Below are 26,007 nucleotides of genomic sequence, written 5' to 3'. Positions count from 1 at the left end.
TGCGAGTAAACCAGGACCCATAAATGTGTAAATAAGTGAGTAATGTAAAAAACCATATACCACTTAATCTGAAGCAATCCAGTGTCTATATATAGTGACACTAAAATTAATCAAGTGCACCTGTGTATATCTAAAACGAGAAGTGGTGTGAAAATGTATATGAAAATAGTGAACTTAAATGTGGCAACAAAAAATGAATTATGTCAACATATGGTAAAAAACACATTCCCTACTGAGCCTGTTTAGACCCCCCTGAATAAGGGTGGTTGCAGGCTGTCCGGTAAGCCTCCAACTTTAATCTTTTGGTGGTGGGCAACAGCTGCGGTGGAACATTGAACCAGAATTTGTGTTGGAGTGTCACTACGTTTTGGGACTTTTGTTCATAGTTTTTGGGACTGTCCTAATTTCTTTATTTCAATTTTCTATTTAAAATTTTTTTGTGATCACTTAGTATAAGGATCAATCAACAGTACATGGGTGAATAGTGTTTTTTACCATATGTTGACATAATTCATTTTTTGTTGCCACATTTAAGTTCACTATTTTCATATACATTTTCACACCACTTCTCGTTTTAGATATACACAGGTGCACTTGATTAATTTTAGTGTCACTATATATAGACACTGGATTGCTTCAGATTAAGTGGTATATGGTTTTTTACATTACTCACTTATTTACACATTTATGGGTCCTGGTTTACTCGCATATACCAATATATGCGTGTCCCTATTAGTCCAGCGCTACACTGTTTTATATATTGTTTAGTTTGTGTGCCCTTGTATTGGGGTTATTGTGTTTTAGCTGCAGGACTCACTTCACGTTTTTCACTTTCAGTTTTTAAATTGAACACCGAGCACAATTTCTCTCCCCTCCCCCTTCCTTTTTTGCTTTTTTAAATACGTAGTCATTGCAGCTGGTGTTTTTCCTGCAAATGGATATCTTTGAATATAGGTCACAGTTGGTCATAGACACTACGGGTGTTTTTGACGGTAGAGAGGACCCTAGTGATGACTTAGCAGGATGTTTTCTCAGATTAAAAAATCTTACCGTTTCTGAGGTACACCTAAGATGGGATATTGCATATTTGGAAGAGTATGTAAAAGTCAATATGGTCCCGAGAAGTCTAAGGTGGGAAGTGAATCCCCAAAAGGAGGATAATGAACTTGCAGAATGGTTTAAATATTTTAATGAAGCAGGTGTGGGGTTTCTGCAATTTTTAATAGCCAAAAAGAAGCGTAGGCTCACTATGTTAGACATAGAGATTAATATCATTAAGGCTAAGCTTACACCATTCAAAGAAAATCAGGAATATACCCGTAAATCAGAATCCTTGAAGACTCTCCTGATCAAGGAGGAGTCAGAACAAAAATTGAAGAAAAGGAGGAAATACAATAGGGATGCCAAGGACTACAGGGATAACCTGGTGATCAAGTGGCAAGTCCCTGCCTCCACTGACCCCCCCACCACCATTACTTCTAGTAAAATTCCAAGTGCCCAAGTTGGGCCCGTGTCCCAAGGCATTCATGGGAACACTAGGTTGGAGACACCTCAGGGTTACTCTCCTTCCCCCCACTCATGGGGAGGTGCTAGACCTCGGGGACATCCTCATCATATGAGGGGTAGAGGGGGTAGGAGGAATTCCTCCTCCCGATCACGTCGTCGGTCCCCCTTACCTTGGAGACGACTGAATGACCGGGAAGCCCATCACGACCTTGGTAGCAACCAACGACTTCCTGACTTTCAGGGACAAAGGCCCCGGGGAAACCAACGTAATAATGATGAGGTACGTGATCAATATGGGGTCAACGTTGGGAACAGATTTTCTCCTTTATATGATGGCATGAACGATAATGCACTAAATTTAAATAGTGATCATAATCCTTTAGATTCCTCCCACAACCGGCACACTGGAGATAACCGTTTTAATCGGGATTTTCAGTTGGCCGGGAGGGGAAGGAACAAAAGAAATGGAGATGCAAGAGAGGGTGCAGAGGGGGGAGGAAGCTTCACCCCAAAAAGGAGGAGGATATAAGTGGTATTATAAACTTAAGTACCAAGGAAATCTCTAAAGGAAGAACTCTCTACCCTTAGTAAGGGTTTGAAATTCGTACCACCACGGAATCTTAACAAATTCCAAACGTTCATTGATGTGCAAAAGTACACACGGAAATTAAATATAAAAAGGTATGTTCTAAGCAACCCTGCTAGGCAGCTAAGTAGAGAAGCTTCTGTGGTCAGACACTCAGGACTAAAAAATGCATCACTTTTTAACCCTCCCAGCACTGGAGCACCGAATGTTACAGTTTTTCGGGATTTGGTGCTGAATGACCTGACTAATTTAAATATTAGACCAGTACAGACGCAACATAACATTAAAGTTGGTTTGGAGGCCTTGATGAATAGAAAGGATATTGTGATACGCCCCGCCGACAAAGGCGGAACAATAGTTATCATGGATCATGATTCCTATAACAACGAAATTGAGAATCCTTTCGGACACGAATACGTATTCTTCTTTACCTTCCGATCCAACCTCTGGTTTCAAGCGGGAACTCAGGGTTCTGATTGAGAAAGGTTATGACTTAGGGATCCTTGACAAAAAAGAGAGGGAGTATTTGGTCCCTTTAGCCCCTCGGCTACCGGTGATGTACATATTACCGAAAATTCATAAGACCTTGACCAATCCATCAGGGAGGCCCATCATCAGTGGTATTGATTCGGTAACCTCGCGTGTTGGGAAGTATATCGATTTCTTCCTACAACCACTGGTGGTGGGCACTCCCTCCTATCTTAGGGACACTAAACATGTCCTTAATATATTGAGAGAAGTGGAGTGGAAAGCTACATATATGCTGGTGACAGCTGATGTCGCATCACTCTATACCTCTATATCCCATAGTCTAGGACATGAGGCTGTGCGCCATTTCCTCTATCGAGACTCCAGTATCTCCGTCACGCAATGTAATTTCGTGATGGAGGTACTGGACTTCTCGATGGAACACAATCATTTTTGGTATGGAGGCACACACTATCTACAAACGAAGGGAGTGGCCATGGGAGCTAAATTTGCTCCCAGTATGGCCAACCTCTTCATGGCCAAGTGGGAGGAGGATGTGGTATTAAAGGACAGTCCTCCCCAGTTGGTCATGTGGAGGAGATTTATTGATGATGTCCTATTCATTTGGGACGGTGACATCAATTCTGTGACCACCTTTCTGTCTGCACTTAACAACAATGATAGAGGCATATCACTTACCCATGAAGCCAGCTCTACCCAAATCCATTTTCTGGATTTGGCTATTACTATTGTTAATGATGTCATTACCACTTTGACTCATTTTAAAACAACTGACAGGAATAGTTTTATACCACTCGATTCCTGTCATCATCAGTCCTGGCTATCTGCTGTGCCTAAAGGCCAGTTCCTGCGTTTAAGACGAAATTGTTCTGATGCCAATGAGTTCCATAGGGAGGCCTTGGATTTGAAATCGAAGTTTTTGATTAAAGGTTATGATGCTGCTGCGTTAGATTCCCTAATTGTGGAGATAGGGAACAGGGAGCATGAGGAATTACTGCGTGACAAACCCCCCCAGGTAAAAGACAGGGAGGAATTTGGGTTAGCTTTCCTCACAACCTATTCAAGCCAACACTGGGCCATCAAAAGAATCATTAGAAAACATTGGTCCGTTATTAAAAATGATCGAGTCTTGGGACCCCTTTTGTCTGAAAAACCGCAAATTTTATTTAGGGGGGGTACCAGCTTTAGACATCTGTTGGCACCAAATATCCCTGTCCCACCTAAACGCCCTACTTTTTTTGGGGACTTAAAAGGATTCTCCCCCTGTAGGAGATGTAATGTTTGCAGTATCAACTCACTACGAGATAGAAGAATAACGAAATTCACCTCTAGTGGTACAGGTGCCACATACCCAATTAAATCACTTATGACATGCACAACCAAATGTGTAGTATATTTAAAAGAGAGAAGAAGTCTTGCGAGCCACAATAACCCTACGCCTTACTGCAAAAACAAAAATATAAAAACAAAAAATATGTACAAATACCCAGCTGCAACCGCAGGTCACGTATTCATAGCCGTGCGTTTAAATGTGAATGGAAAAATGCGTTGCGCTTAGGTATACATTCACCTTATCAGTCTAAAGGCGCCCAGTGTATGTGCTTCAAATCTCAAATTAATCCGTATAAACATAGATAATGCTACTATATGCCACATCCAAAAGCATAATGTGCCAAATATTTAAATAGTGATATACATTAGATACACTGTGTTACTAGATATGAAACTGCAAGTATATTACGCTTAATGGTACGCGATCTATTCATATACAAAAATAAACAAATTAAAAAATCAATAAATGCGCCTTAAAAATTGCATCAAAGTGCCATGCGTGTATTCAATCCAAAGTGCTGTGTGCAAAAAAAACTTCCTTATAAACAATGATGGTAAGTGAAAAAACCATGCACTACAAATATGGTAACTATTGCATACAAACTGTAGTAAACCATATAAGTGATAAATGATAAAACATATAAAAATATATAGATTGATTGGGTGATAATAGTCCTTTAAATGTGAAAAAACAATCTTCCAAAACTGTATCACTCAACGATGTGTAGCGGAAAGGATTCCAAAGGTGAACTACAGTGCATAGAGGTGCTTCACATGAGAGACGGATCGTAGAACCACAGTGCCCAAATGTGCCTCGGTGACCCCCAAAGTAATTGCGCTCACCTCTGAGCGTGTGACACAGGGTTTAGCTGTGTCCAAACACGCTTTGGAGCCACCCCTGGGCTCAATAATCAGGACACCAGATGATCTCCCATCAAGCTCTTTGAGACTCCATAGGCATCAAACCAAAACAAGAAGGGACTGCATAGTGTGATATCGCCAAAACATTTAATGATAACTTGTATAAACAATCCCCACACTGGGGTACTCACATTGCATGGGTGCTTGATGTGCACCAAACAGTATAGGCAGGATATAGGTCAAATAATGCTATCCGATGTGCTGTGGGGTGTCTAGAAATTCCCAGCCCAGTTCAGTGCTGCTCGCTCCGTCCTGGCCCCTCCCCTACGCGTCTTCGACACAGGGAGTCACGTGTCTTCATCAGGGGGATATAGTGTAGTATATTTACTCAGGTGTCCATGTGGGTTGGAGTATGTTGGCCGTACCATTAGGAAATTGAATGTGAGGTTGGCAGAACATATTACCAACATAAAGCAGGGCTTCGATAAACACAGTGTCTCTAGGCACTATGATGCAGTACATGATAGGAATCCTAAGGGAACTGTGTTTATCGGTATTGAGAAGTATGTCCCCCATTGGCGGGGTAGCAATGAAAAAAGAACCATCTCTAGATCCAAAACAAACTGGATCTACAGATTGGGTTCTCATGCCCCCAATGGGTTGAACATAGAGTGGGATATTAATTGTTTTATTAACAATAGTTGAAATTAATTTTTTTTACAGATGATCCTCCCCTCTTTTTATTAACAATAGGTGAAATTAAATTTTTTTTACAAATGATCCCCTCTTTTTTGCTGATATGCATTTTTATTGGCATTTTATTAACATGCATCTACCCATTATGCGTTCTTAGATATATTTGGACAATTAAGTGTCCATTTTTTGATATATACATCATGATGTTTTTAGTATATTGCAATTATGTTTATATATTTTTCATTGGAGATATGGCTGATGGGAAACTTAATTCCACCCATATTTATTTTTGTTTTCATGCACCCCAATCCTATACACTTTATTATGTGCTTCATATTGGTGAATAAATTTTTTCCGCCACTAGATGGTAGTGTGTAATACACACCTCCGCGTTGTAGAAGCTGTTTCTTGTTTCTACACATTAAAAGAAATTTTGGAGTGTGTTCTGCACTTTTCTTCTTTAGCCACTAGATGGCGGTGCACGGTATATAGCTTTGCTCTATATGTATATCCCCATGTTTACACCAAGGATCTATGTATGGGCGGTTTCATTGGGCTGGAACGATTATCAATATAGTATTAACATCCGCCCTCGTTCCCCCTCAGCCAATGATTGAGCTATGGTGCTACGGCGCTTGTGTATTTAAAGCGCATGCGCGAGCGTGGCCACGTACCCCTGATGGCGTCAGTTGTGACGAAACGGCCGTAGGGTCACAACGTGAGCACGTATTGCGCAAGCGCGATTGGATTTTAAACGGCGGTGGAGTTTGTTTTACTTCTCCCTGTCAGAAGCTTCGTTCTTTTTCCTTTTTGGGGCACTTGTGGCCAAATCTCTGCTGCACCCTGTGGCCAAATCTCTGCTGCACCCTGTTTGGAAGCCTCTCTTGGCTTGCCACAAGAATATTTGGAGAATACCTGGAGATTATTGGCGAGGACATCTTCCGGATCCACACATCCCTACTGAGCCTGTTTTGACCCCCCTGAATAAGGGTGGTCGCAGGCTGTCCGGTAAGCCTCCAACTTTAATCTTTTGGTGGTGGGCAACAGCTGCGGTGGAACATTGAACCAGAATTTGTGTTGGAGTGTCACTACGTTTTGGGACTTTTGTTCATAGTTTTTGGGACTGTCCTAATTTCTTAATTTCAATTTTCTATTTTAAATTTTTTTGTGATCACTTAGTATAAGGATCAATCAACAGTACATGGGTGAATAGTGTTTTTTACCATATGTTGACATAATTCATTTTTTGTTGCCACATTTAAGTTCACTATTTTCATATACATTTTCACACCACTTCTCGTTTTTAGATATACACAGGTGCACTTGATTAATTTTAGTGTCACTATATATAGACACTGGATTGCTTCAGATTAAGTGGTATATGGTTTTTTACATTACTCACTTATTTACACATTTATGGGTCCTGGTTTACTCGCATATACCAATATATGCGTGTCCCTATTAGTCCAGCGCTACACTGTTTTATATATAATTTAAAGAATGAGGCTGCTGTGACCATCAAAATATAGCATATACACTTTATGAATACTATTAATAATGTGTATATGCTATTATTCAAAGGTCACAGCAGCCACATTCTTTAGATTCCATGTAATATAAATAGAATGTGGGGGGCTCTAATCATTTTATTTTTGTAGTTGAGTTACATCACACAGGTAACCCTACGCCTGCTGGAGGTGGAGCCCAGTGGGAGACAAACCCTTCAGCTGCTGGCTACATCTATACCAGGGGTAAGCAACCTTTGAAAGTTGGCGATCTACCTAAACAACATGAAAGAGAAAAAGATTACTGTGGTTCAGAACCCTACCCCTCATCTTTTTTTTTTAAGAAATTAACTAGCAGGGCCTAATAGTTAGGAAAAACATAATTAAACGTCACTGTAAAAATATAAAAACTTAGAATTCCTTAAAAGTAGACAGTGTCAGTCAGTAGAGCAGTGGAAGGTGTGTGGACATTATCAGCAGGTGTCAGTAGGGCAGTTGGGGGGGGGGGGGGTTTGGTGTAAGATCAGCAGTTTAAACAGACCTCTGACGTCTTACTGTTGAGGCAAGAGAAAGGAATTGAGGGCACAGATTCTTCAATTTCTTTCTCTGCAGCCTCAACTGCACTGAAGATTAGTACAGAGGCTCCTGTTAACTCACTAAAATAGACTAAAGCACAGTAAATGCAGTTTACTATGCTTCAGTTGTGAATGAACACCTTAAGTAATTAGTACCTATTGCTTACTATGTTCATTCAGAAAAGGAAGGGGCCAGTTAATTACATATTTACTGTCCACTACCCCCTGCTCTCCATCCTGAATAAATCCCCTGCCGCAGCTGGCAGGAGAGGATGGAAGCCAGCAGTGCTGTTGGGGGATAGGACAGCAGTGGGTCAGTCAGTGAGGGGCACAGGACAGGGGTGGGTCAGTCAGTGAGGGGCACAGGACAGGGGTGGGTCAGTCAGCGACGGGGAAAAGGACAGGGGTGGGTCAGTCAGCGACGGGGAAAAGGACAGGGGTGGGTCAGTCAGCGACGGGGAAAAGGACAGGGGTGGGTCAGTCAGCGACGGGGAAAAGGACAGGGGTGGGTCAGTCAGCGACGGGGAAAAGGACAGGGGTGGGTCAGTCAGCGACGGGGAAAAGGACAGGGGTGGGTCAGTCAGTGAGGGGCATAGGACAGGGGTGGGTCAGTCAGTCAGTGAGGGGCATAGGACAGGGGTAGGTCAGTCAGCGACGGGGAAGAGGATAGGGGTGGGTCAGTCAGTGAGGGGCATAGGACAGGGGTGGGTCAGTCAGCGACGGGGAAAAGGACAGGGGTGGGTCAGTCAGCGACGGGGAAAAGGACAGGGGTGGGTCAGTCAGCGACGGGGAAAAGGACAGGGGTGGGTCAGTCAGCGACGGGGAAAAGGACAGGGGTGGGTCAGTCAGCGACGGGGAAAAGGACAGGGGTGGGTCAGTCAGCGACGGGGAAAAGGACAGGGGTGGGTCAGTCAGCGACGGGGAAAAGGACAGGGGTGGGTCAGTCAGCGACGGGGAAAAGGACAGGGGTGGATCAGTCAGCGACGGGGAAAAGGACAGGGGTGGATCAGTCAGCGACGGGGAAAAGGACAGGGGTGGGTCAGTCAGCGACGGGGAAAAGGACAGGGGTGGGTCAGTCAGCGACGGGGAAAAGGACAGGGGTGGGTCAGTCAGCGACGGGGAAAAGGACAGGGGTGGGTCAGTCAGCGACGGGGAAAAGGACAGGGGTGGGTCAGTCAGCAACAGGGAAAAGGACAGGGGGTGGGTCAGTCAGTGAGGGGCATAGGACAGGGGTGGGTCAGTCAGTGAGGAGCATAGGACAGGGTTGAGTCAGTCAGTGAGGAGCATAGAACACTATATGACTGGTCAGTGCATTAGTGCGGGGGGTGGGGTTGTGTCAGTTTTCACTCACTTGACTCCTCCATGTGTCAGTCCCCGGCGTCCCCTACCACGTACCCTCCTCCGGTTCCTGGACCCTGTACCTGTCTCCTGGCCTGCTACAGGCACTTCGCGCTTCCTGCACTTCCCGACAGTACCACTCGGTCAGTGCTGTGCTATTCAGTGAAGTGCAGGGGGTGGGGGGGTTCTCTTATCTGCATCTACAATGTCTGTCTTTGCCCCCCCCCCCGTAGCCACCTCCTCCTCCAGACGTTGAATCCGGCGGGTCTCTCTCTGGCACAGGCGCCTTCGGGTATTGCTGCTGCCGCCTCCTGACTGCATCGCAAGCTACATAGTAGGTGAGGTCGAAAAAAGACACAAGTCCAACCTATGTGTGTGATTATATGTCAGTATTACAAGTTCAGCAGCAGGGCGGCTGGTTCTCACTCCCTTCCAGCAGGTCTGGTCGGATCCCGGCTCCCCCTGCCCTGCAATTAGTGGCAGTGCGGGCGCCTGTCACAAATTGAGCAGTCGCCCGCCCGGTTCGGTCGGCTGCTCTCTTTAGGTGCAGGCAGGCAAGGCAGCACTGTCTGAAGCACTCAGCTCCGGCGGTCAGTGATCCCTAGAGTAGGCTAAGCTGGCTGGCAGCCAAGTAGCGACCTGACATTCATTTGATGGGAACTTTATCTGTTTATGCTTAATCCGTAAATACTTACTGATTGTACTTGCCAAACTGCTGTATTTTTAATGAATTTTTATTCTTTTTTTTTTTTCTAAAATAATAAAAAAAAATTTTTTATATAATTTAGTTGTTACTAGTTTTCAAATTAATTGCACCCTGAAAATCACATTCCTCTGTTCCTATATACAATTCATGTGATGAATTTGCCCCCCGCCCCCCCCCCCCCCCCCAGTTTCGGCTCTGCATTTAGCAGCGCAGCACTGTTTTTGTTTATATAGTTTTTTAAGTGGAGTGAAATCACTTTAAGTGACAGCGGTTACTTTCTCATTAGAATGTATTCATAATTTTTACACTTTTGATTGCGCTGTTGATATTTGCACATTGCTTGTTAACTCACGTTTTTGCATGTAAATGAGCATTTGAGTGTTTTTTTCAGCTGAAAAGTTCCTCTCCTGAATGCCATTTTGGAGGTTTTTTTTTCTCTTCCCTGTAAACTCCTCCATCTCTAAACCCCTAGATAAAGCCTATAGTGTGCATGGATACATTGGCTAACATGGAGGCAAATTTTCAGGCAGAGAAAAAAAAAAAAAATTAACTGCTTGCCGCCCGCCCCGCCGTCAAATGACGGCGGGGCGGTGCAGCTCTTGTTCTGGGACGACGTCATATGGCGAAGTCCCAGAACGGCCACTCTCGCGCGCCCGCGGCTCTTTAACCATGTGATCGGCTGTGTCCAATCACAGCCGGTCACATGTAAACGAGGAAGTGCCGGTAATCAGCACTCCTCGCCTCACACTGACAGAGTGGGACGAGGAGAGCTGATCAGCAGCATCTCCACGCAGGGGAACACCTAGGAATGTAATCAGGGCACCGATCATCAGTGCTCTGATTGCAATATTGCAAAATAGTGTCACAAATCAGTGCCCACCAGTGGCAGCAGTGCCCACCACTGCCCACAAGTGCCACCAATCAGTGCCCATTAGCGATGCCAGTCAGTGCTGGCAATCAGTGCGGCCCACCGGTGCCGCCTATCAGTGCCTACCAGTGCCGCCTATCAGTGCCTACCAGTGCCGCCTATCAGTGCCTACCAGTGCCGCCTATCAGTGCCTACCAGTGCCGCCTACCAGTGCCGCCTATCAGTTCCCACTAGTGCCGCCTATCAGTTCCCACTAGTGCCGCCTATCAGTTCCCACTAGTGCCGCCTATCAGTTCCCACTAGTGCCGCCTATCAGTTCCCACTAGTGCCGCCTATCAGTTCCCACTAGTGCCGCCTATCAGTTCCCACTAGTGCCGCCTATCAGTTCCCACTAGTGCCGCCTATCAGTGCCCATAAGTGCGTCATCAGTGCCTCCTCATCAGTGCCACCTAATCAGTGCCCATAAGTGCCACCTCGTCCATGCCCACCAGTTCAGCCTATCAGTGCTCATCAGTGCCATCTCATCAGCGCACATTAGTGAAGGGGAAAAATTAGTTTACAAAATTTACTGACAGAAAAAAAAAGTAAAAAACTAATTTTTTTTTTTCAAAATTTTTGGTCTTTTTTTTGTAAAAAAGAAAAAACCCAGCAGTGATTAAATAACACCAAAAGAAAGCTCTATTTGTGTGAAGAAAATTATAAAAAAATTGTTTGGGTACAGTGTAGCACAACCGCGCAATTGTCATTCAAAGTGCAACAGCGCTAAAAGCTGAAAAATGCCTTGGGCGGGAAGGCGGTGTAAGTGCCCAGTAGGCAAGTTGTTAAAAAAAGGTGCGCCAATACACATAACAGTTCAAAAAAATAAACAACATGCAATCCTCAAAACTGAATGAAGATTTAAATATTGGTGAGAAAAGTTCATGTAAATAATAATAAAAACTATATATGAGCAAAAAGTGAAATAAATAAATATATATATATATATATATATATACACATATATATATATATATATATATATATATATATACACATATATATATATATATATATATACACATACATACATATATATATATATATATATATATATATATATATATATATATATATATATATATATATTGTAATTCAATCCAAATTTTGAGTGAATGTCTCACTGGAAGACCCTTATAGAAAAGGGATTGAAGTGAACCTGGTGTATAAATAATTCAGTGTCCTTCAAACTTCAAATAGCATAAATCTTGAATATCTCATGACCATATGTATGCGCCTCTTACCGAAGTGAGTGGATCTCAGATTATAGAGATCTCAAACGCCAGACACAATCCTGACAGACTCCGGCAGGCTGGGCTGTCACAGCGCCTCCAGTTTTTCAGTAATCTCAGGAACCTCCGTATCGAGAAAAATAAAAGCTCAAAACAGATCAAATGCCTGTAGAAGGAGCTTCTTTGAGAGATGCACTGTGCATGAGGCCTTAAAGGTGATCCACTGAACAAATCAGATGAGTGGAAAGTCAAACTGTAATGTGTAAGTGCATATATACGATATGTTGGCCTGTCCTCAGACTTACCTAAACCAATCTCAATTCAGCGATGCTGCACGAACATCTCGGCTGTCCGGGACTCTCCCTTCTCTTTGGCCGAGACAGCAGCAGGGCGCCACTGGCTCCCGCTGCTGTCAAAATCAGTGAGCCAATGAGGAGAGAGAGGGGTGGGGCCAAGAATGCAGATCTCAAACAATGTAATCGGGAAATGTGTTAAGACTACAGAACGCCTCCCTCTCTCCTCACATCCATGACATCCATAATGTCAAAAGATAATGTAAAAGCTCAATAAAAATCAATTTTAGAATCTTCGTAAAAATGGTTGTCCCAGACATCTGGTTAAAGATTTCTTACCTATTTGCAGCTTTCTTTGTATGGGACTCCATTTCCTGTTTGCGATGCAACATCCCCTCCATCTGTTCAGATGCCAAATGTTCAGGAATACTAACTGGCAACGTAGAGGTCTGTAGGTTTATTGGAGAAAAAGTTGGTCGGGGCACCAACTGTGGCGATGGAGGTAGACTTCCATCTTTAGGAATCAAGTCTGTTTTAGCCCCATTTGCAGCATCTGACGTATCAAGTCCCTGAAGAAACAAAGTTATTTTATGGCCTATGGCCACTGAGCAAAGGTATACAGAGGTGAGCGTAACAAGCGGTAACATTCTAATCAAACAAGTTGTACTTTTTTACTTTTAGGTTTTTATAATAGAAAAAAGAAAAATACTACCGAACACATTGATGGGTCGGGGAAGACAAACAAAAACTACTTAACTACTGGGAAAAATGTAAGATCTATGTATTAAGATATGCACTTGGTGGCAAAGGTATAACAAAAAGAAAAATAACTATTCTAAAAAAAGAATAGAGAATGTCCACAAAGCTAAAGAAGGGCCAGGGTTTTTTTTTACATCAATATTGCTCTAGCACTTCTTGGATTCCAGTACGATTGTCTTAGTCTTTTTCAGACTTGTTTTGTCTGAGGTGGTATTATTAGTTAGAATGCACAGGGGCACAAAAACCTAAGACAGTTAAACCTTAAAATGAAAAGCAGATTTGCCAGAGCTGGGCACAAACATGTTCAAGTCTCCCTATGGAGCAAAGTTTAGGGAGGCCAAGGTTGGCACAGAGATCTCCAGAATGTTTATCTAGCCCTAGAGATGGTCAAAACTTGGCTTCTTCATAATGAAATTGGATAGATTATTACACAAGAGCACACATAATAAAGAAAACACTTACCTGATTTTCCGATAAGCTGTCATCTAGCCTCCTTGTTTCAGTTGAGGGCTGTTTATAAAAAAATAAATTACCTCATTGTTATATTATAATATTTTACATTTAAATTACAAAGACAACTATTGCTCACTGTGTAAGGTTGTCCAATGAATGGCAGTCATTTACTGAAGAATGACAGGTAAGCAAATATCTGTCCATCCTCACCTGACACAAATGGCACATGTATTTATATTTTACTTTATTCTGATGGCTATTCTCAAACCTAAACAAACAGGCACCACTATCTATGCCTACTTCATTTACATACAGTTGATATAAAAAGTCTCCAGACCCCTGTTAAAATGTCAGGTTTCTGTGATGTAAAAAAAATGAGACAAAAATAAATCATTTCAGAACTTTTTCCACCTTTAAATGTGACCTATAAAACGGTACAACTCAGTTGAACAACAAACTGAAATCTTTTTGGTGGAGGGAAGTAAAAATAATATGGTTGCATAAGTGTGCTCACCCTTAAACTAATTACTTTGTTGAAGCACCTTTTGATTTTATTAAAGCACTCAGTCTTTTTGGGTATAAGTATCAGCATTGCACATCTTGACTTGGCAATATTTTCCCACTCTTCTTTGCAAAAACACTCCAAATTTGTCAGATTGGGAGGGCATCTTCTGTGCACAGCCCACTTCAGATCACCCCACAGATTTTCAAATCTGATTCAGGTCTGGGCTATGGCTGGGCCATTCCAAAACTTTAATCTTCTTCTGGTGAAGCCATTCCTTTGTTGATTTGGATGTAAGCTTTGGGTCGTTGTCATGCTGAGAGATGAAGTTTTCATGTTCCACTTTCTAGCAGAAGCCTGAAGGAGGTTTTTTTGCCAATATTGACTGTTTTGTGGAACTGTTCATAATTCCCTCTACCTTGACTAAGGCCCCTGTTCCAGCTGAAGAAAAACAGCCCCGAAGAATGATGCTGCCACCACCATGCTTCACTGTGGGTATGGGGTTCTTTTGGTGATGTGCAGTGTTGCTTTTGTGCCAAACACATCTTTTGGCATTCTGGCCAAAAAGTTCAATCTTCGTTTCCTCAGACCACAACACATTTTCCCACATGCTTTTGGGAGACTTCAGATGTGTTTTTGCAAAATTTAGCTGGGCTTGGATGTTTTTCTTCGTAAGAAAATGCTTCTGTCTTGACACTCTACCCTATAGCCCAGACATATGAAGAATATGGGAGATTGTCACATGTACCACACAGCCAGTACTTGCCAGATATTCTTGCAGCTTCTTCAATGTTGCTGTAGGCCTCTTGGCAGTCTCCCTGACCAGTTTTCTTCTGGTCTTGTCATCAATTTTAGAGGGACGTCCAGTTCTTGGTAAGGTCACTGTTGTGCCATATTTTCTCCACTTGATGGCTGTCTTCACTGTGTTCCATGGTATATCTCATGCCTTGGAAATTCTTAACGCTTAATTCTGAACACAGCTACATCCCCAGTTATAAAAAGGGTGTGCACACTTATGCAACCACATTATTTTTATTTTTTTACTCCCCCTCCCTAAAAGATTTCAGTTTGTTTTTTTAAATGAGTTGTACAGTTTATAGGTGTACCTGTTACCTGTAAAATCCTTTTCTTTGAGTACATCATGAGACACTGAGTTAGGCCAGTATTCATTACCTACTATTACACTTCATCTACAGGCGAATGGACACTGGTAGACCAAAGGTCTTTAGACAGGAAGTGATCCCCTATATAACCCCTCCCATACAGGAAGTACTTCAGTTTTGTAGTAAGCACTGAATCCTCAAAAGAGGGGAGGGACCTCTGTGTCCCATGACATACTCAAAGAAAATGATTTTACAGGTAAGGATGACAAACAAATCCTATTTTCTTTTTCATACATCATGGGACACAGTTAGGCTAATATTCATTACCTACTGGGACGTCCCAGAGCAAGAGCCTTGAGGCTATAATCTGAGCCACAGATACCTGATGACGAAAAGCCCAGGAGGTTCCTACACCCCTGGTAGAATGAGGGAGGATCTTTACGTTTCAGACCATAGGCCTTCCCCAATGCTAGCAAATTTCCTGGAACACCACTGGGTGTCGGGACCATTCCCCGCACGCAGATCTGCTGGTGGCTGAGATAATCTGCCTTCCAGTTCTCGACTGCCGATAGAATTAGCACATGTTCCTCTGCCAAGGCTAGTATGTGGTTCACCTCCCTCAGAGCTGAACGACTCCTGGTACCGCCTTAGTGGTTTATATAGGCCACTGCAGTGGCATTGTCGGACTGAACTCCGACAATGCAGTCCTGAAGCTCCACCATCCAGAACCGTAGGGCCAGACGTACTCCCCGTAATTCCAGGACATTGATAACCAGGATCTGTTCTGTCCTTGATCATTTCCCCTGAGCTGTGAGCCCCTCTAGGGTCGCTTTTCAGCCTGAGAGAATGGCATCTGTAGTCGGTACTCTCCAAGTAGGGAGGAAGGAGTTTGCCTTTTGCAGATTCTGATCCTGCAACCACCAGTTTAGGCTTAAGCATGGCCGAGGAGATAAGAACATTGGATAATCCAGGGCTTGTCCTCTTTTGTTCCAAGCCAAAAAGATGTCTTGTTGTAAAGGCCTGGAATGGAACTGGGCATAGGGCACCGGCTCGAATGAGGACACCAGCCTCCCTAGAAGACTCATACAGAGCCGAATGGAGGGTTGTCTGGTGCCTTCTGACGCGCCCGATCCTTCAGGACACAGATCCTTACAGGTGCCAAAAATACCCTTGCTTGGACTGTATCTAGGATCAGACCTAAATACTTTAGACTTTGAGCTGGTCTCAAGGTTGACTTTTTGGTATTTATGATCCAGCCTAAGCTTTCCAAATACCGCACACGTGCATGTTATGCTCTGTTCTAGAGCCTGTAGTGAGTGATCTCCAAGCAGGAGGTCGTCCAGATACCCGAGCACCAAGATCCCTTGGGCCCTAAAAGACCCAGTACTGGTGCTAGGACCTTTGTGAACACCCGGGGAACTGTAGCAAGCCCGAAGGGTAAAGCCACAAATTGAAAATTATGTTCCTCTACTGCAAATCGCAGGAACCTCTGATGAGGCTGAAAGATAGGTACGTGTAAATATGAGTCTTTATCGATGGAGACTAGAAAGTCTCCCATCTGGAGTGAGGCTACTACTGAGTGAACAGACTCGATCCGAAAGGACTGGATCAGTAGATATGGTTTCAGGGATCTTAGGTCCAAAATGGGAATTGTGTCCCTGTTTGGTTTTTGAACCGTAAACAGGTTTGAGTAAAACCCCGCGCCCCTTTCGGGTACAGGAACCTCTACAACCACTCCTTGATGCACTAAATGATTTAGTGCCTGAAGCAATAAGTCTTTTTGGAGGATCTGAGGGAAAGCTGGATCTTAGAAACCACTGAGGGGGAACCCCCCACAACTCCAGCTTGTAACCACGGGATAGTTGAGATGACCCACTTGTACTGAACTATCGTTCTCCAAATGTCTGCAAACTGCAGCAGCCCCCCCCCCAACTGATAAAGTGGGGGCATCCCCTCAAAAGGAGGGCTTGGTGCTGGGTTTATAAGTTTTGGACCCAGGGCTTTTTTCTGGCCCTGGCCTTGCCCCTGGCTCTAGCGCTCTGTTGGTGGAGGAACTGCCTTGGCGCTGAGACACATGAGGAAGCAGTCCCTGAGGTTTTAAACGAGGGACACCTGATGATTTTCTTCACAGAAAGTAGAGAACTCTTCCCTCCGGAAATCTTTTATATATATTTGTCCAAATGATCATTAAATAAATGATCCCCATGAAAAAGGGGAAACCTGCCAATAACTTTTTACAAGGAAGCTCGGCTGGCCAGATCTTAAGCCACAAGCATATTTACAGACAGGAGAGCCAAATGAGAAACCTGCTGTATTGCATCCTTTAAGGCGTCAACAGCAAAACACAGCGCTCAAGGAATATCTGTCTTATTTTCAGCCAGATCATCCTCCCGGTTAGGCCTGTCAGGCCATCTGACTTGATCCTTTACAGACTGACAGATACCAATTGCTGCAACAGCTGGCTGAATAGCTGAACTGGCCAAAGAAAGGAAAGCTTTTAATAATTTCTTTTCAACAGGGTCTTTCAAGCCCTGTGTGTTATCTACCAGACAAGTTAAGTTCTTGTGTAAGGAAGAAACTGCGGCATCTACGGCTGGCATTCTCCACTTAACGAACTTTTCATCCATGGGATATAAAAGGGAAAACCTCTTAGGAGGAACAAAAATCATGTCAGGATGTTCCCAATCAGCATACACCGCCTGTTCCAACAGATGGTGTAAGGGGAAAGCCTGTGCGGCCTGAAGAGGCCTCAAGGACCCCAAAAAGGACCAGGGGGGCTCAGTAACCTCTGTAAGAGGCAACTTAAAGGCAGAACGAACCATCCCGGTAAGAGACTGGATCAAAAGCCTCTGTGACAGAGGCAGACATCAACTGGATATCTTCTTGTCTAGATTGCTCAGAAGCAGACTTAACTTCCATGCCTTCAACAGAATCCTGAGCCTTTAGGATATGACTAGGTTCATCAGGAACTACTGACAACATAGGTGTGCCCTTCCCTGTAGTGTTAGTCAAGCTCCTTTTTTTTTTTTTGAAGACATTTACTAGCCACAAAGAGTACCTGATTGTAGTATTAACACACCTCAGAAGGGAGACCCTTTAATAGGGCTCACCAAGCCCCTATGCAACAATCCTGCTAAGCACCTTTAGCCTGCCAAGCAACACCTGGTGACTCATGTGACCTGGGTAAGGAGAAATGAACTGCTGCAAATGCCTGGTTTAGAGCCTGCTCTGTGTCCCACAGCTGCCTTCTGGAAGCACCGTATGCTTGGCATACACAGCACATGCGTGGTCCCGGCGAACGGGCGTGGCTGTACTCGCGTATGACGCAAATCTTCGTGCGCCCAGATAAAGGCTATGGTGTATGTGCAGCAAAGCCGTGTGCGCCATGGCCGCCAAACTGCTGAGCACAGCGGCAATCTTGCAAACGCACGTGCGCCATGGTGAACCAAGGCGAAAATGGCGCACCGTCGTGTGCCAGCATGCAGGTAAAAAACAGTCAGACACAAGCAAAAAAGGTACACTTTGCAAACACCCACAGCTAGCCCAAAACTCCCCTGTATGGTCACTGTACACAGGTGTCCAGCCTCTAGCTAGCTTGACTGATTGTTACAATCACTGGGACACCCCACAATAAGTAAATAAAGGGGTTTCACTTACCCGTCCAGGTGCAGGGCAGCTTAGAAACTGAGAGTCCAATCTTCACCCATCATGGCGGTTTACTGTCACTTGAGGACCTTCAAGGACTGGGTACCCTTTTCATGTTTAGGGTCCACTCCCTTGGACCTGTACAGCACCCTGCAGGAAAGCCTTAGCGCTGTGGTGTCCGGGATTCCACTATGCAGGGTCCAGTGCCCGGAGGCCGCATTACAGGCAAAACCTCGCAGGATCTTGAGTCTTCTTTGCAAGGCTCGGGTACCATTTATCTAAGCATATAGAGCCTGTGTCAAATGGATCCGATCGGTCAATTGCTTAATTCATTTAAGAACCGTTTGTGGGACTAGAGACCTGGAGCTCAAACAATCGTGCCATCCACCTTGCAGACACTGGTAAAAAACGGAAGGATTTCCTGTATGGGAGGGGTTATATAGGGGATCACTTCCTCTCTAAAGACCTTTGGTCTACCAGTGTCCATTCACCTGGAGATGAAGTATAACCCAGTAGGTAATATTAGCCTCTGTGTCCCATGATGTATGAAAAAGAAGGTATTGGGATGTCTGCCTTTACACACACATGAACTTTAATGGCATCCCAGTTTTAGTCCTTAGGGTTAAATATTGAGTTAGCACACCCTTTGCAGCTATAACATCTTCAACTCTTCTGGGAAGGCTATCCACAAGGTTTAGAGTGTGTCTATGGGAATGTTTGACCATTCTTCCAGAAGCACATTTGTGAGGTCAGGCACTGATGTTGGACGAGAAAGCCTAGTACACAGCCTCCGGTCGAATTCATCTCAAAGGTGTTCTATCGGGTTAAGGTCAGGCCTCTGTCAAGGCCAGTCAAATTCCTCCACCCCAAACTCGCTCATCCACACTATATTGCCAAAAGTATTGGGCCACACCTCCAATACATTTGGTGGAGGGGGGATTAGGGTGTGGGGATGTTTTTCAGGGGCCGGGCTTGGCCCCTTCATCTTAGTGAAGGGAACTCTTAAGGCATCAGCATACCAAGACAGTTTTCATGCTCCCAACTTTGTGGGAACAGTTTGGTGATGGCCCCTTCCTGTTCCAACATGACTGCGCACCAGTGCACAAAAGTCCATAAAGACATGGATGAGAGAGTTTTGGGTGGAGGAACTTGACTGGCCTGCACAGAGTCCTGACCTCAACCTGATAGAACAACTTTGGGATGAATTCGAGTGGAGACTGCAAGCCAGGCCTTTTTCTTCTTGTCCAACATTAGCGCTTGACCGCACAAATGCACTTCTGGAAGAATGGTCAAACATTCCCATAGACACTCCTAAACCTTGTGGATGGCCTTCCCAGGAGAATTGAAGCTGCTATAGTTGCAAAGGGTGAGCCAACTCTATATTGAACCCTACGGACTAAGCGTGGAATGCTTAGGAATGTGCATGTAAAGGCAGATGTCCCAATACTTTTGGTCAAATAGTGTATATTAATATGGAAACTGCAGTTGCTTAGTTTGAAATATGCAAGTGTTGGAACGGTCATCCTGATTCTGGTTTGAGTGAGTCACTAACCTAAAATAGGTATGCAGCTAAAGTACATGTAAACACTAACATTGAACTTGCTTTAAATACAATTGCTATATCTGTTTGATAAGTGACAAAATTATCTGCTAAACCTTCCAGAAATCAGGTGCTGTCGCATGTAATGTGAACTCAGCATTAACTCAAACAATGTAATCGGGAAGTGTGTTAAGACTACAGAATGTCTCCCTCTCTCCTCACATCCATAACATGGGAGGTGTTCTGCAGTTCCAACACTATTCCTATGAGTGTAACACTGCTCCTCCATAGAATCAGTACAGTGAGTGCTGTCATTCTAAGACAGAGGATGTTTTGGCAGGATCACCAAGTGAAAATAGAGGGAAACATCTGAAAAACAAAACAAAACAAAACAAAAAAAAAAAACCCAAAACTATATGCCAATTCCACATCTAAATAAGCTGCAGCAGATTACATTTTTGATCTTTGGGTTAGACGCACTATAGGGCTGAAATATCAATCTGTTTGCAGTAGGCTAGTGACTCACTGAGTTGTAAACTCAGGGTCTGGGTGACTATCCCAATGCTTGAACCCTTAACAAACCAAGACAGTCTCTATACTGCTCTAAAAATAGGTTTACTTCAAGTCTATGACCTTTAAATTAAAAAAAAAAAAAAAAAAAAAACAATTATATAAATGCTCTGTGACTCCTTATATAATACTGTATGTGAAATAATGAGATTTTTGCTTATTTTGAATCTTTTTTCTTAAGGTCCATAGAGGGGCACAGAAATGTAATATTTAGGATACACTATGTTATGAAAAGTATTGGGATGCCTACCTTTACACGCTTATGAACTTTAACGGGATCCCAGTCTTAGTCCATAGGGTTCAATATTTAGTTGGCCCACCTTTTGCAGCTATTACAGCTTCAACTCTTCTGGGAAGGCTGTCCACAAGGTTTAGGAGTGTTTATGGGAATGTTTGACCATTCTTCTAGAAGTACATTTGTGAGGTCAGGCACTGATGTGGTCGAGAAGGCCTGGCTCGCAGTCTCCGCTCTAATTCATCCCAAAGGTGTTCTATTGGGTTGAGGTCAGAACTTCTGTGCAGGCCAGGCCTGGTCCGGCCGCACCTAGTATGCTGTCCAGTTCTGGGCACCAGTCCTCAGGAAGGATGTACTGGTAATGGAGCGAGTACAAAGAAGTTTGCGAGCACTGAACTTATTCTCTCTGGAGAAGAGACGCTTGAGAGGGGATATGATTTCAATATACAAATACCATACTGGTGACCCCACAATAGGGATAAAACTTTTTCACAGAAGGGAGTTTAGAGACTCGTGGCCACTAATTAAAATTAGAAGAAAAGAGGTTTAACCTTAAACTACGTAGAGGGTTCTTTACTGTAAGAGCGGCAAGGATATGGAATTCCCTTCCACAGGCGGTGGTTTCAGCGGGGAGCATCGATAGTTTCAAGATTAGATAAGCACCTGAACGACCGCAACATACAGGGATATACAATGTAATACTGACATATAATCACACACGGGTTGGACTTGATGGACATGTGTCTTTTTTCAACCTCACCTACTATGTAACTATGCAAGTTCCTCCACCCCAAACTCGCTCATCCATGTCTTTATGAACCTGGTTTGTGCACTGATATATCCAAGACAGAACCAGGAGCGGTGTGGAAGAAACAGGACAAATGCCCAAATCTCAACCAAAAGAGGTGAAGTTCCCAATAGGAAAGGGGAACCAACGACTCAGAAGAGGTCATAAAAGATTAATTTGATGATCAGAGCAGTATAAGAATCACTGCCAAGGCACTGACTACCTGGAAGGACATCAAGTTGCACTAGCAGTCACTTAACATCCAACAGATCAGGGTAGCATAATAAAATAGAATCAAGCAGATTATTATTTAGCATAATACCCCAAAGGGATGGACATAGACTTAAGGAGTTGGAGTCAACCCAAACGGAACCACTTTAAGGCTGGGGTTAATACTTATGCAAATTGGCTTCAATTCGCATGACAAGAGACTGTGACCGGCTCTCAATGGAACTGGTTCACACATCTCCAAGATGGCTGCGGAGCGAATTGCACGGGAGTCCAATGCATCTTTGGCTCAGTTTCAGGTCCGAACTAAGGCAAAACATTTGGGTCTGATTTGTCCCTGAAACAGAGAACAGGGACACATCGGACCCCTGCTGTCAGCAGCATCCGAATCAAACATGAACCCAGCCTAAGACAGAGAAAGTGAAAAAGAAGGACAAGGGTACAAGAATTAATCCCCACCAAAACAGACAGGTTTAGGAAGACAACCTCCCCAGTCCAATTAAGAAAAGGGGCAGTGAAGAGGTTTGAAAGAACGTCTCATAAAGGCTGCAAAGCAGCCTGTAAACTTGAAGTGACTGAGGATACATATCAGGGACCACTGGATCTGTAGGGACTGCCTGCATGTGTTGACTCAAGTACAGACTTCCAAATACAAAGGAGGGTTACTAAAGCAGACTGAATGCAACAAGAGAAGGACAAGTGATATGAGGGGCATTTTTCCAAGTGCTACACTAGCCCTGGAAAGGAGGGAGGAGCACCTTGTCCATCAGGGAAGAACACACTAACCCAGTAGGTGCAGAATGCTTTGGCAAGAATCCAAACCACTCATCCTCTCTCGATGTCTGACAGTTACCTACACTAGACATCTGTACTGATTCAACCTGTGGAAAAATTTCTGCATTTGGGCCCTTTGAAAAAATTCCAGAACTGTCCCTTTTCAGTGAAGGTCGACTAGGAATCATACAATGAGAATGCCAAGAAAGCACTAGGGTGGACATAAGGTCCAGTGCTGTCAACAACTACCAGTGTCCTTGAAGGACACTGAGGGATCAGAACACTGTTATGGGAAGGAGCAGTGGAAGCTTGTCCCAACTAACTCAGAAGGTTCCTCTGGAGAGATGGAATACAGCGGATCAGCTTTATCTGAAGCTACAGAATATTCCTTAGGAAAAAAGGGAACATTATTTTAGGGAATAACTCCCAAAGGCAAGTCCCAGAGCGCAGGGAACAAAGAGAGGTCAGAGTAAAAGCACAGGAAATATGCTGCAGGGCAGATGAAATTGATGTGGTCTTCAAATAATTGGCCTATAAGCTAAAGTAGGTATCCTGAACATCCAAAAGCCAAGTATGGGCGGCACAGTGGTGTGGGCGGCACAGTGGTGTAGTGGGTAGCACTCTCGCCTAGCAGTAAGAAGGGTCGCTGGTTCGGATCCCGACCATGACACTACCTGCCTGGAGTTTGCATGTTCTCCCTGTGTCTGCGTGGGTTTCCTCCGGGTACTCCGGTTTCCTCCCACACTCCAAAGACATGCTGGTAGGTTAATTGGATCCTGTCTAAATTGGCCCTAGTATGTATGAATATGAGTTAGGGACCTTAGATTGTAAGCTCCTTGAGGGTGTAGGGACTGATGTGAATGTATAATGCATATGTAAAGCGCTGCGTAAATTGACGGCGCTATATAAGTACCTGAAATAAATAAATAAATAAAAAAAAAGTAACCACACCTTTACGCCAGAGGGATCAGGAGATCACCAGCTCTAGACCTACAGTCTGAGTGTGAGTTATATTCAGAGGATCTGCAAGTATGGAATGCGAAGGCAAAAAAAGATAGCTCTTCTGACCTTCCTGTAAACATCATGTGCTTTGGTAGAAAAAAGTTTGGGACTTTATGTGAAGCATGCAGCCAGGGAGGCAACACAACATAATACTAATGATGATGTCTGGTGAATAAACCATATTTGTGAAGTATAACGTAATGGACCATATATCTTGCATAATACATACAATATAATATAGTAAAACAAGGAAACTTTAATTCCATAACATAGTAGCAAAGTAGCATAATGGCATAGCAGCATAATATAATCACAATGGTAAAATAATGAAAACGCCAGACTCATTGTTGCGTGTCTCCACAGCAACAACATGAAAAAAAATAGGTAGAGTCCAAAAGAGCACATTATAGATGATGTTTAAAAATAGTATGAGAGGCATCTAATAGCTTGACACGTTTCAGGGCTATGTTGCCACTTTTCAGGAGCAGATGCGATGTAGATGTCTATAAAAGGTATTAAGGTGAATATTAGATTGGGTATTATTTTTGTTTAATATCTTTTTATTGAGCAAATGATATACATAAAAAGGAAAGATACAATAACACAATAAGTCCTTATTCCAACATGCAAGGGAAATGAATATCAAAGGCTCACGCGCTCCCACCTGGCAGCTAGTGGGGGAAGTGCAGTCCAGGACCAAGGGTGGTAAGAGATACTAAGCTGTTAGAAGTGTAGGGATTAGTCCTAGATCGAATATGGGAGTGAAGGGGCAAGCGGGTTAGCATAAGTCTGAGGAACAAATGACTTGATAACAATTACATTGGGGAAAAACTATAGATTAAAAGCAAGAGAGTTATAGATGGGGAGAAGTATTGGGTGTAGGCTTAAAGAGGGGAGGGAAGATGGGGGTAATAGGCTGGCAAGCATGGTAACATACATACAATCAAATTGAGTGCAGATATAAAGGAACATCTGTTAGGTAAATAAAGTAGACTCTAAAATATAGGTAGTGATAAGATGGTAAATTAGGTGGTAGGCCCAATCCCAAAGTTTAAGCATCCTGGGAGGTTGAGAAGATGATGTCTTTGTAGCGTGATGAGGTGAGGAATGAAGACCATGGGGCCCAGGTTAAAGTGTGGCCATCGGAAGTCCCCCTTGCGATGTGTGTGAGTTCTTCCATGAGATTTACTTCGGATACTTTTTGCAACCAGGATTTCATGGAAGGGATCGTAGGTTGGCTCCAGAAGGTGGGGATGAGTGCCTTGGCTGTATTTAGCAGATGGGGAATTAGCGATCATTTGTATCTGCCAATAGGTCTTTGAGTGGCATGAAAAAGGATGGTCCAGGGGTCTTGAGGGAGATTGACATCTGTGATCTGATGAATGAGGTCTAACACCTCAGACCAGTATGGACGAATGAGGGGGCAGGACCATCAGATGTGCGCATGGGTAGCAGTTTCTCCACAGTTCCTCCAGCATTGCAGAGAGTTAGTAGGGAACATCCGATTGAGTTTAGCTGGTGTGTGGTGCCATCTGGTGAGGAGCTTATAGTTAGATTCCGCCATAGACGAAGCGAGTGAGGAGACATGTACAAGTTGAAGTACTTTGTCCTTTTTCTTTTCTGTTATGGTATATTCAAGGTCAGATTCCCATTTGGCCAAGTAAGCGGGGTACTGAGGACTCTGGAGCTCGATCAGGGCTCTGTAAAATTGTGAGATGCAATGCTTCGGGGGGGTCCATGTAATTGAACATGGATTCAATTTCGTTAAAATCCTGAATCGATCGCCAGGGCTGTGGGAGGGACTGTTGCAGTTGATTGTACCTCCATCTGTCCATGAACATGGGTAATTTGGAGCCCAGGATTTCAGACAGAGGTTTAAGGGCATTTGAGCAGAGCACATGGTGTAGCAAGAGGGTGTCTATTGGGGACCATGATTTGAATCCAGGGTCCAATGTTGCAGGCAAAAAATAGTTGTGTTGTAGGAGTGGCATCAGAGGAGAGTCGTATGACCAAGAAAGTTTCTTATGGATACCATCCCAGACGTCTAGAGAGAAAATGGTAAGAGGTAAGGGGTGAGGTGTCATGAGAAAGTTTTCTAGAGGAACAGGGTATCCAGGGAGGGGTGGAGAGATCTGAGCCACATAGGGAATGTTCCAGCTAAAGCCAAAGTTTGGAGGTGGTGGCATACTTTCAATCCGCAATGCGAGAAAGCAATAAAGCATGGTAATAAGCTTTAAAGTTGGGGAGAGCCAGCCCACCCGAGCCCTTGGAACGAAAAAGAACTGCCCTGGAAACACTGGGGTGGTCGCCTCTCCAAATAAAGCAAGCGATCATGGTCTGGAGGGTAGTAAAGAAACCTATAGGGACCCCTAGGGGTATCATCTGA

The 26,007-nt window shown here is 43.8% G+C and overlaps 1 protein-coding gene across 3 annotated transcripts in view; it reads right to left on the bottom strand.

Annotated features, from left to right (window-relative positions):
* Window positions 1-26,007, bottom strand: part of SPTBN2 (spectrin beta, non-erythrocytic 2) — a 1,434,510-nt gene that overhangs the window by 44,870 nt on the left and 1,363,633 nt on the right. For all 3 annotated transcript variants that reach the window (XM_073605131.1, XM_073605132.1, XM_073605133.1), the window contains 2 exons: window positions 13,245-13,292; window positions 12,363-12,592 (listed from right to left, as the gene is read on the bottom strand). In XM_073605131.1, coding sequence (XP_073461232.1) covers window positions 12,363-12,592; window positions 13,245-13,292 — 278 coding nt within the window. The remainder of the gene's footprint in view (window positions 1-12,362; window positions 12,593-13,244; window positions 13,293-26,007) is intronic.

The sequence above is a fragment of the Aquarana catesbeiana genome, linkage group LG11 (assembly GCF_042186555.1).
Source record: "Aquarana catesbeiana isolate 2022-GZ linkage group LG11, ASM4218655v1, whole genome shotgun sequence".
Lineage (NCBI taxonomy): Eukaryota > Metazoa > Chordata > Amphibia > Anura > Ranidae > Aquarana > Aquarana catesbeiana.
Note: the sequence above shows the minus strand (reverse complement) of the source record. Positions and strands in the feature narration are given on the sequence as shown.